Source organism: Mercenaria mercenaria, chromosome 1 (assembly GCF_021730395.1).
Source record: "Mercenaria mercenaria strain notata chromosome 1, MADL_Memer_1, whole genome shotgun sequence".
Taxonomy (NCBI): domain Eukaryota; kingdom Metazoa; phylum Mollusca; class Bivalvia; order Venerida; family Veneridae; genus Mercenaria; species Mercenaria mercenaria.
Window position 1 is genome coordinate 16,057,059 of NC_069361.1, and position 12,679 is coordinate 16,069,737.

Here is a 12,679-nt window from a genome sequence, read left to right on the forward strand (position 1 = left end):
GTCTCAGCCACTTTTGGTCGTAGCACCCGGACATTTCCAGAGGTTTCCCCTCCATCAGCAGTAGGTCTAGCCACTAGAGAGAATTCTTCTGCAGTCATCCTTGAGGTAGAGGGCTTCTGTTCAGTGTCTCCACAGTTCATGCTACTCAGCTGTAGAACTTTGTTCCATGGGATGCTGCCAGGAGAAAATGTAAAAGACTTTCTATTGCGGTCTCCTTTCATAGTTGTGCAGTTGAAGTGAATTGTATAAAAGTAAGTGTTTTTCTGAGGATTACCAAAAATTTGATACCTATTTATATTAAACTTGGCATTCAAAGAATGCGGAAAATACCTGTCAACAACCCCAGAAATTCCTGGATTCCACAGAAGTGTCACAGAAGTCAAGCTTGTCTCTACTGGAATGTTGTGTATTGGACAATATACAAGCGTGCCAGAGGCTGGACCAGACAGTGGGACATTTCAGCATGAGATATCTTTGGAACCACAGGTCATAAAATTGTAAATTACCTATCATTTTGTTTGTTAAATTATAGCCTTTTAGAAAAGTAAAAATTTGACAGGTTCTGAATTTTTGTTATTTTTTTTTTTAATTTAAGATATTTAAAAAAAATAAAAAAATAGACATTTATAAACTGAACCAATTGTTTTTTATTTGATGAAAAAATTGCACCGACAAATTTGTACTAACTAGGCACAAGACCACAGTTACTTGCCCTTGGTTGACCACAATAAGGAAGTGCTTACTCGGAAAATAGTTCCTCTGTTTGATGGTGAATATTGGTGAAAAATTGAATGAAAGACATGCACTAAAAGGCATAATTTAAGAGAGGAGATGTGAAATAATAGTTAGATATGAATTTTGATAGGATTAAATTGTCTGAATATGCATAACCGGTCACTTGAAGAGGACAGATTTTGCCTGTTTGCAGCCGTCAAAAGACTATTTACCATAGGCGTATGATTTGGGTAAACATACTGAAAAAAGGAGCCCGTCAACCCATAATTTCTTGTGGCTGGAATTTTTTCTCTTGGATAGTTCTATTCAGGGCAGGTAATTTTTTTTGATTAGAATGCAGACAAAATTGCAATATTGTACAGTGTCTATATAGAACATATAGTAAAAATAACTGTGGTCTTTGGCCTGATGAGTAACTTAATGAATACGAAAACCTGTTATGTAAAGTTTATATATCGTGGAAATATCAACATGAAATAGACTTCTCTCTGATTTTTAATTTGCAATTTAAGTATAACACGTAGTATCAATGCCATTTTAGACACCGGCAAACAGACCAGATACGACTTGAACGAGGTAAGTATAACTATTTACAGTCACCGTATTGAAATACATATTGCTTATCGCCATTCTGCATACAATAAAATTAAAATTTAATACAGGGGAGAAAATTGAAAGCGTAAGTTCCTCAACAAATACCAAGTGTTTTGATATATTTTAGGAAAACAGTTACATTCCCTCCTTGTTTAAACTAATCATTTTGCTACTTACATGTTAGTGAGACGGGTCGAGAATACGACCGCCTTTGGCCAGAAACTATAGATAATTAAAGTGGCTTGAGTAATGTTATGTGGCACATATAAACATACTCTGGTCTTAAACAAGATGTTATATATCCTTGTTATCATTATATAGATATATATTCATATTACATAAAGCTGCTGCGTCCATGCGCAGAATTACACAAATAAGTATCAAAACCAAACTGACGAGAAAAATGTACGATGATTTAGGATACACATGTGTGAATAAAATGAAACAAGAATCTAACTTAAGTCTTAAAATGTTGACTAAAATAACAGCATGTCCTGATTAGGTGGTAATTGAACAAAAGTACGCTTAATATTACCAACAACATAGTGTTTGAAAATAACTTAAAAGTACTTTCTTAAAAAAATCGGAAACTCTGAAAACATTTTATTTTCTTCCAATAATATAATAACAGAAAATTTTCAAAAAACGTTTAATCTTGTATGATATATAAATACAAAAGCGTCCAAAGAAAAAATTAAATTGAAAATTTAAGTTTTATTTTTCTAAAACAATGAACCCTGACATTTTCAACAGGTAAACACGTTAATCATACTGTCACTTCACACGTCAGGCAATCTGAATAAATTACGTATACGATTACACCGCTCTACTGTTGTTCCATAATACATTAAAACATTAGTAATGTTACCCATACGAAAGTATCAATTGCTTCTTTGCATGCGCTTATCATTACACTCATTGTCATGTATATGAAATGCACCATACTGAAACTGAGATCAATAACAGAAAGCAGTGGTTATCGCTTTCGTGTATGTAAAAATTATTACAATGTTATTTAAGTCCTTTTGCCTTAAATATTGGTAAATTGTTATACATATCGTCCTTTTTAATTTATCATGGCATAATTGTTTACATACACCATTTAATATACATCTTTTCGTGGTACCGATGCAAAGGTACAATATTCAGAGACAGACATCAATTGCATAATGAACACAAAGGTAAGAAGAAAATATACTTTTGTTGTTCCATAAGCGAAACATAATCCTGTATATATTCCATCAGAGCTGCAATTTGCTGATTTTCGGGACACGTACTATTCAAACTATGTGCTGTTCATTCAGACAGTACATATACTGGCGCTTACTGCTTTAGGCTATATAACATCAGAATATGATCATCTATCTCCTGGGTTTTCGTTATCTGTCTTCGGAATCCTACAACAGAATAAAAACGTTCGACCAATACAGAAAAGAGCGCTAAATGGAATGTAATACGTAAATAGCTTTAAAGTGATATGAACTGTTAATGTTTTATCATAAAAGATCTCAAACATTTCCCACAGTATAAATAATACAGAACAACACCCTAAATATGCGTGTATATGGTAAAGTGAGCAGTGTTCGACTTTTTTGTCTGCCTTCATCCGCTGTATCAGTGCTTCGAACGGCGTATCTTCTGTAATTACAGAGGACATTTCATTGAAACTTTACAGAAATAACCCTATTTATCACACTACCAAATTAGATCAAATGAACCTGCTGATTGATTGTTGTAGCGGCAACATACTCTTCATAAAACTATTGTAAGAGCTTCAAGTGATTTTACAGAAAAATGTCTCAAGAACAATAACGAAAAAACGCTAAACCACTACTGAACAGCTAATGCCATGACCGCCGACGGGCATGTAAGTTTTCCATATATATAACTAAAGAGAAAAATGTCTCTTCTTTAAAACCAGTTAAAATAACTGAATATTTTCTGTAGAAAATATTAGTCTCATATGACACCAGTATTGGCATTTTCAAGAAGCGGACTCGAGTGGTTCAAATAAGCTTGTAGCTTTCATCACAATCGAGCTAAAATAAATTAGTAAATGTATAAACTAATCTAAACTAAACTGTCACTAGGTTATTATCTATCAAAATATATAAAAAAACGCTATTTTTAAATAAGCTTTCTAACGTGAATACCACTTTTTGTTTCCGAAATTAAACGAGAGATATAACGTAAAAAGGACAAACAAACATACTTTTCATCAGATAATGAATAAAACTGGAAAGAAGACGGGGCCAAATAACAAATCTTTACATTAATGTTCATTTTTTACCGAACTATCGTCCGAAATAGCAGCGTTGTTGTTGTTGTTCAAGGCGTCATGTATTACATCTGCTAAAGGTATGTTCAAATCTCCTATGTCATTATTCACATTAGCCTGAAGTCTATTAATGTTGAAGATGTTGCTAACATGGTTGATGACTGATACTGAAATTAGGAGAGCAAATATAATATAGTTTCAGAAATAGACAAGTAGTTGTTTATCCTGAACAGAATTACATGGAATATATAGGTTTGTATGACGATGTGAAATTTAAAAAATAGTTTATATTAAATTATTGCCTTTTTGAATCTTATATTTGTATTTGACAAATTACCTTAATGTTCAACAATATTAACATATACATTTGTATTTGCGTGAAAATCTAGTATAAACAGATCTGTACTTGACAGCAATATGTTAAGAGGATACACCTCATTTTTGACTAATTTTACTTTTAAGATCAAACAGTTATTGTAAAGTTTTGAATTAATAAAATTTCAGCAAATACGAATCCACAGTCTACACTTTTATAAGTTTGACATGTTGTGAAACGTTTAACATTATTCTCTTGCTTAAAGTAGAAAATCATTAACCCGACTGTCAGTGTATTAATCCACATCTAGGTCCCGCTTAACCTTGCTGATTCAGTACCAATACACTTCATATATTTTTGTAAAACCTGTATGGCTAGATCTTTTTTTCATCTGACCATATTTGACGTTTAACAAAATATATATCTAAATTAGATACAAATTATCTTTTCCAAAACTACTAATCTGAACAGGTTTGAACTCGGGACATACATGATGTAAATGGACTTGTTCTGAGATTCTTATACAGATCGGTATACAAATGTTTTACCTTTTCTTAATACTAACACCACAAGGAAAATGACTGCGGCCGCGAGGAAAATAAGAATGCCTCCTGAAAAGAAAGTTATTTTCATGACAGGTTATATCATTTTAAATAGGTTAACTGTGCAAATAGTGATCAGACTAAATTTTGCAATAGCATACAAAAATGATATCAAAAAGTGTTTTAGTTTGATTTTCAGTTTGAGTAATTTAAATAAACGACAAACTTTGACTTCGATAGAACGTTTATTTGGGTTTTACGGCGCACCAACACAGTACAGGTTATATGGCGCCAAACAGGACTACAAAGTTTGGTTCCACATCTCATTTACATCGAAATAAAAACATGAGGTATGGAATCAAAATTTGCATACCTGCTGGAATCACAGAGTTACTGCAAAACCAAGTGTGTTAAGACCCTACTAGTCGCCTCTTACGATCATGCAAGGGTAAGGCAGTGGTTCCAATTCTTTTCATACACAGATCGTCCCAGAACCACATGGGGCGTGTCAGTTTATCCGCACTACCTACCATTCCTAATGTATCAATTTTACTACCTGTCGCGTTGGAACTTTGTGAAATTGATCACAACGACTAAGCATCCGTCTCTGTGATCACACAAATCAAATACTAAGATACCTATTTTAAATTATTGGAAGGTATACCTAAAATTAGCCACACAAAGATTGGAACACCTTTCTCCTCCTTTACAGGTACTGCAAAAACAAACAGTTCTGTATAATTATGTAGATAACACATTCAGAATAACAAAAAGATCATCTCCCTAATAAACCGATATAAAAGTGTACGAGGATTTAAATCACGTTTAGAACGAAAACTGACTCGTACGATTTTTTCCTAAATAATGATCGGCAGATGTTTAGAGTTGTAAATATTAAAATGTTGTTCTGTACATATCAAATCAATATATGAAAACTCTGAAGTAAAGAGATAGTATTTCAACATAGATTTGCCTTCCACCACTCGGTACAAAGACAATGTTGCTTTCACAAGGTGTCTCGTATATTAAAGTTCAAGCACAACAAAGAAGCAGCCTGCTTTGTCAGATCGTTTAAATGACTGGCATATTAAGGTTGTTTTCATGGATTATAACTATGAGTCTTAACTATACAAATAAGTAGAACATACTTTTGACATCGATGCGAGCAGGCACAGCTGAACACACATCACCGACGAGACTATAAACTAAAACGGAATATGTTTGCCCTCGCCGAAAATCGGAAAGTGTAGCCTGGACATGGTTCCCATCATCCGGAAGAGGTATATCCATATGATAGTTGTCACCATTGCTTAAATTATATCTCAGATTCCATTTTTCCACGTGACTCCGTGTGTCATTTTTAAACCAGAATATAATCACGTCCGTTGTAGATGGAGACGGAAAATGACGATGAAGTTTATGAGGTGGCAGAGGAGCTTTGTATAAAATAAGGCAAATATCAGTTTAGGTAGTTTGTGTCTAGATAAAAACGGTGAATAACAGTGTGAGCAATTAAATAGTCATTAAATCAAATGCTAATATGGCTAACAATGCTTTAATCATCACAACGATGAGGGGCAAGTGATTTGAAGTCAGAGATTTTAGCCATTCGGTCACGTAGGTCTCCGACGTTAAATTAAACATTACCAACTTTTAGTAACATCTCTAAACCGATAAAGCGGGACAGATCTGGCTGGATAATGTATATAATAGTGATGTCTATGTTTTCTTCTCCTTTTGATTAAGCGTAGTTTTACTTTCAATATGACATTGTTTGAACATTATCGATTTAACGTTAACTTCCGAGTATTTATAGTACTGCCTTACTGACGACTCAAATTATGAGAAGTGAATTATATATTCTGAGTATAAAGCCTAAATACTTACGGACGACTAGACCGATCGTTTTGTCCTCACTAGAAGTACGGTTGCTTACGGAATAAACCCTAAAATCGTATTCTTCCCCTGGGAAAGGGTGCTGCAACGTATATTTACAATCCCTAGTTCTGTTATTTAACCAAGAAGGTTTCCGATTTCTCCTAACCATCCTGTATTCTACACTATAGTGATCTTGCATACTTCTTCTTGGAGTCTCCCATTTTAACTCTACGTTCCCACCAGTAAAACAAACTGTGACATTTTCGACGGGATTTGGTCCTGAATGTGTAATTAAATGAATATAGCATTCGTTTCAAGACTTATATAACCAATTCAATTTCAATGACTTAATAATGCCTATCTTATGAGAACAGTCTTCAAAAAAATATATTCCGTTTACACCGACAATTTAGGACTGACTATAATCATTTAGCACGAGTTCTAAACTTTTTATGATAGTCACTATTAGACGACTTAATTCATTTTATTTATTTATTTATTTTGAGTTTGTTATAAGCAGTTTACTTACGCATTGTTCTTGTTCTTTGTAAAGTAATATTCCTCAAGTTGCCATCATGATCATAAACAATCTGAACCTTGACTACGTATGTTTGTCCGGGAAACAATGGTTCAATATCAGTATGTTTTGGATATTCATTTGTTAAAATGATGTCATCTAATGAAATCTCGCGGAGTTTGTCTGCCTCCCAGTACGTTACCTGCCATCAAGGGGAAAATTTTGTAATATGTTATAAAGACTGTGTTTGTAAATTATTATTTAACTAAGTACCATTTACGACCTTTTATGTAAAAAAGGCAAGGATAAATATCAAAAAGGAAAAGCCACGTTCCAAACACAGTCTCCCCAAAATGCAACTCACAGCACGAGAACGTCCATATGACCAACACACACACACACACACACACATACACATACACATACAGAGAGAGAGAGAGAGAGAGAGAGAGAGAGAGAGAGAGAGAGAGAGAGAGAGAGGGGTACTGCCTTGGAACGGTCAGTGGCAAAACAAACACAAGGGAGCTTAAACCTGTCTTAACCAAACTCTCTAAGCATACTTTCTTTATACCGATGTCCAGGTAGAAAATCGTATATCAGGATAATAGTCACTGATTGACAGCCTGAAATAAATGTACCATTATATTCCTCTCAGACTGACAATCAGGGAATATTACCCGAAAACATATATTTTCTTCTGACACGCTGACACTTCAAAGATTTACCTTTAGTGCTTTGACACAAATTCCATTTTCAAAGGAAAAGTCCCAAGTCAAACGCAGCCCTGCTGCATATTGTTGGATAATAATCTTCATTCTGAAAAGTTCTACATCTGTGGAAACGAAAAGTTTTGAACTTATCTTACATTCAAAATCGTTCGCGGAATCTCTGACATATCCGTCGTTACACAGGTCCTCACATGAACAGTCTGAAAATCAAATGAAAACAATATCTTATATGACAGTAATATCAAATTTTATGCACAGGTCAAATAAGACACATATCTTACGTTTGAGAAACCGCCATCAAAATATATGTATAGACAAATATCACTGGGTGCAATTTACTACGTATTGATAGAAGTCCAACATGAGGTCTCGTTCATAGTTGCAATAACTTAAAGACATCTAAAAACACACTAATGTTATCCTGTGCATTATATTTTACCTAATGCACAGTATGACACAGTTGTCATCTTTAAACAAATGTAAGTTAGAAAAACGTGTTTCATAATCAATGAATTTTTTTAACGTCGCACCTAGACAATTATAGGTCATATGCCGACTTTTCAGCTTTGGTGGTGGAGGAAGACCCCAGGTGCCCCTTCGTGCATTATTTCATCATGAGCGGGCAGCTGGGTAGAATCTCCGATCTTCGTAAACCAGCTGGATGACTTCCTCACATGAAGAATTCAACACCCCGAGTGAGGCTAGAATCCACACCGGCGACCCCGTGTGAAGAAGTAATAAGTATTTACTGTTTAAATAACAACGTTTTATCCCATGTATTCTTTTCAGAATCAATGCTGTCTTGCAAAAGAATGCAGTAACAACGAATTATAACAAAGGTATTTAAATCTTGTATGGCCTCATTCTTGAGCGCTGTATTTACGTCATGCCAGTCTGTATAGCCATTAGTATCATGAGGAATCATTTTATAATCATATAATAGGGGTAGAATTTGAATATGCTAGATAAATATCGTTAAACAGTCAGATGTTAATGCCGTTTCAGTGGTTTTCTGAATAAAACACGCCTGCTTATTCATATTGGCCAGTTAAACAGAGATAACAATTTTCTTTAGTTCTAGTAGTACTTTAGAAATACCAGGCAATCTTTCTTTTCCAGGAGGGCATGGTCGATGTTCTCTTTCATATGTTGAGTAACACGTGTCGGATTCATCTATTAACTCAAAGATTTTCGGCTTTTCAGCGTTGCAATATCCAATCTCGTAGTTACAATATGCAGTAGCTGGTGTTATTGGTGTACTTTTCTGAACTATTCGAATCCTGTTGTCTAAGGTACAATCACCGAAGCAAATATTGTAGTTCAAATGATGCCTCCCATCTTCGCATTTCTTTTTCCCAAGCTGATATATGTACGGCCTACTCTTGTCAAAGTACACCACGTGCCGTGCATCTGAAACAACGACCATATTTTAAAAGAAATCTCAATACATTTTAGACTGCGTTAATTATAAGTATAGACACTGTTTTGTGTATTTTCTTCTTACTTGTATTAGACCAACAATTATTATTTGCTAATCAGATTTATTACATCTGTGGTATATTTTACACGATTCATTCTACCATTTGCTGTAAAGTTGATTGCTTGTCAGGAACGAGTTGAAAGACGTTAACCATTAAAGGTATTTTTTTTTTCTAAAATTTAAAACAACAAGCAGTTTATCGAGTTTTTGTCCCGGAAGAGGTGTTTTTGGGTGTTTTGTTGTCTAAATGTTTTATTCTGTCTAGGTGTTTTATTTACACATTTACATACACACACTGCTGTCCGAATTCGGTTTTTTCTCCTTTTTTTGGTGGAGGGGAGGGGGCTGTGTTCTTGGAACTTGGTTGGACGTTTTTTGCCTTCTCTAGTAATTCAAAATGTACAATAGCTAAATGTCAAAATTCTAATATGTCTACTGAAAACCTTGAAAATTTATAGGCGCACAAAAATCGTTTTCGGATTGAACGACCCATTTCTGGAAAAAAGTTTAAAACTTTTACCTCTGTCACAGTTCCCGATTGGTCCACATACCAGAAGCACGCCCTTCCAAGGATATTCTTCGTTCTCTACACATTGCACGTGTGTTCCATTAGGACAATAAGCACTACCATTGCAGTGCTGTTCAAACTGTTTCCAGTAAAATTCATTGTGGCTGCAGGTTTTTAAAGGACTAAATGGACAAGATTTAGGCAGATGAATGACGGGATAAATATTATGCTTAGGAATATACGGGATATTTTCTACCTCACTTCCTGAATCTATGTTGTCAAATGTCTTGTAGAATATTTGTTGTAAAGACTGAATATAAGTCTTACATGTAACTAAATACAGGTACAACATTCTTAAAGCAATATATCTTCGAAGCAGCATCTTTGAATTGTTCCTGAAATCAAAAAGAAAGGATATCACTCCGCTGCAGTAGTTCCAGTATGAATGACATGTTTTTGTAAGAAAAAAGAAATTTTTGACTGTTAAGAGCCATATTTATAACATCAGTAAATCCTTTTGGTCTTATAACTGGGAACATAAAGCGGAATTAAACTTAGTCCAATGAACTTACCATTTACTGCAATGATACGTAAAAAATCAAAATGATCCTATTGATGTCTTATACTGCTTGTGCTGTTGTTTCTTTTCTTTTAATGAAATGTACAGAAATTTTAAACAAACATGCACGTAAAGTAATCTTTCGTGTCTTGTTTCTACTCTAGTCCGTTGCCAGTACAGAAAGAATATGTGCTATTCCCACAACCGAGGATACATATTTTACAGCTAGAGTAAGTTGAAACTTATCTGAATTAAATGAACCACTAGAAATAAAACTTTAAAATTTTACACAAAAATACGATGAAAATATCTTATACAAGATTTTAGACAGCTATTTAAAGTCAAAGAAAAATTTCAACTCAGGAACACTGGCCTGGTATATCAAACGTAAACACATATTGGCAATGGTAGGTACATGTTTAAGTTGAAACCGAAATTGCTCAACGTTTTGAAACTTAGCTTTCTTTTTATTCTAAATGTTTATCAACAGCTTTTGCTTAAGTTTTGTAATAAGACAACACCAAACAATATTCAGTTATTAAGGTATGTGAGAAAGTATCCGGTCAGGGAGTGGGCGGCCAGTCTGCATCAGACATTTATCCGAGACCTAAATCTCCGCGTGTGACGTGACAACTCTATACGCCAATGTTTGAAATGTATAGCCGATTGCCTTATAATAAGGCTTCATCTCAGTGTTGTTATATTTTCTGGTCCTTCGGGATCATTGATTTCAACTCATTTAGATTTGAAGATTGAATACTGCTTAAGCCGGTGCTAGGGGGCGTGGGCAGTATTGCTTTTTCCATTACTGCCCCTGAACAGACTCAATCAAACCGAGTCTGCAATTTTCACTATTTGCCTTGTTCTCGGTACTTCCGAGGGATCTACTTTCCAGATTTTATTATTTATTATGTATATATGATAAATACACACATCAGAAAAAAGTATTTCAGGAATAGATACATTCAGACCTATAAATGGGTCGTTCTGGTTTTTAATTAAGTGTTGAATTCATCCCTTAACCTGTGCTGGACAGCTGCATTTATCTTTACTGGACAACAACATAGAACATTCGTACAACCACATACTTAATAACTCGTGAATATATCGTAGTTGTAGATATAAGTTTATCTAATTTAACTAGTCATTCATTATGAGTAATATGATACACTGTGTTTATGTTGGGAACCCAAAATATACAACCTTTACAGTATTATTTAGATGAACGCGCAAAAAATATATACGCTCATATCTACAGTTGAGATATGTTAGATATATTAGAAATCATGATGAAGATTATTACAATTATCAAGTAAGTAAAATCATCACAGTGCTTAAACCATTGTCAACTTTAAACATACACTAGGTCCGGATAATCTTAAAATATTTAAATGTCATTAATTCATCACCAAATATTGTAACTTATTCATAATCATAACAAAAACAATAAGGTTATCTATCATAGAAATATACTCACAGTAGAACAGTTCACCTCTTGTCAGATATTTATATCCTTGTTAACGAAAGGTCTCTTGTTCAGGGTGTATGCATACATTAAATCTTTATTATACTTTAATATCAATCTATTATAGTATGTGTTACGTTCAATCTATTTAAATTGTTGTAATATGAAACTGTGTCCCAAATGCTCTAACCGTCTTCAAATTCTTTGACGACACAAACTAATTTTGGCACAATGTGACATACAAATTAATTATGTGTGAACCGTTCCAGTCCTGATTCGACGCAATACTCCGTTGATTTTTTAACACGGAATCATATTCTTCAAACGGCATATCTTCATGATTGCAACACAGACACTTGGGGTTCGGACCCCCATCCACCCCGCTCGCCTCCGCCCCTGGTTAAGTTAAGCCAATAATTTTTAGCATTTTACCATGTATGGAGCATAGGCGACGACCATAAAATGCATTTTGTAACATTTCAGCGTGTTTTTAAAAAATGTATTTTTACCATCAATGCTCTCAATACCACAAGATTTAAAACATCGCACGGACACTAGGGAAACTATAATCAATTAAACTTTTAAATTAACCCCTACCAATGAATCACTGGTATCAATCGACGTGTCTGCTACCATTCTGTCAAAAGACACCGGTCTTGACAATTGTCATTTGTATTCCGACAGAAAATCAATAAATATTATAAATCAATCAATCTAAATTCTTATGGAACACTTCCTTGCGAATTGATCCCTGCTTTGTACCGCGCATATCGTTGCCGGGTACCAAAATTATAACCGTTACGAACGCTTCAGCAAGTTTTACACGAGGTTTGTTTACATAGCGGAACTGTTTGTTTGCACCTTGGACAGATATTTTTATCGAAGCGTATTAATTTTTGTACCCGATTTATGACATGCGCTACACAAAGCGAGGGTCCAACGCAACCAAGTGTTCCCATTGTTCGTGCGATGTTTCTTGCAAACCGGGACCAATGTCCAAAAGCGTAGTTTTGTAGGTGAAGCTGATCAAGCATTTTAGGCTGTCCTTATCATTTTCATTAATGATCGATTGTCGGATT

The 12,679-nt window shown here is 34.5% G+C and overlaps 1 protein-coding gene across 2 annotated transcripts; it reads right to left on the reverse strand.

Annotated features, from left to right (window-relative positions):
* Positions 1-1,964: 1,964 nt before the first annotated feature.
* On the reverse strand, positions 1,965-12,360 carry LOC128556246 (uncharacterized). Of its 2 annotated transcripts, none has more exons than XM_053540707.1 (11): positions 11,613-12,360; positions 9,589-9,971; positions 8,687-8,998; positions 7,586-7,788; positions 6,873-7,062; positions 6,353-6,622; positions 5,614-5,901; positions 5,130-5,180; positions 4,472-4,534; positions 3,620-3,774; positions 1,965-2,726 (listed from the first exon to the last, which is right to left on the reverse strand). In XM_053540707.1, the coding sequence occupies exons 2-11, from the start codon at positions 9,956-9,958 to the stop codon at positions 2,709-2,711; spliced, it is 1,920 nt and encodes a 639-aa protein (XP_053396682.1). In that variant the 5' UTR covers positions 9,959-9,971; positions 11,613-12,360; the 3' UTR covers positions 1,965-2,708. The 2 variants fall into 2 exon arrangements, with proteins under 2 accessions (XP_053396682.1, XP_053396686.1); XM_053540711.1 differs by having other exon boundaries at positions 12,198-12,354.
* Positions 12,361-12,679: the final 319 nt, after the last annotated feature.

Coding starts and splice junctions, on each gene's coding strand:
- LOC128556246 (XM_053540707.1), bottom strand. CDS start 9,958: ATGCTGCTTCGAAGATATATTGCTTTAAGAATGTTGTACCTGTATTTA. Junction 7,063..7,585: donor TTTGTGTCAAAGCACTAAAG/GTAAATCTTTGA, acceptor CCTTGATGGCAG/GTAACGTACTGGGAGGCAGA. Junction 5,181..5,613: donor TGCTCGCATCGATGTCAAAA/GTATGTTCTACT, acceptor TTGTTTTTGCAG/TACCTGTAAAGGAGGAGAAA.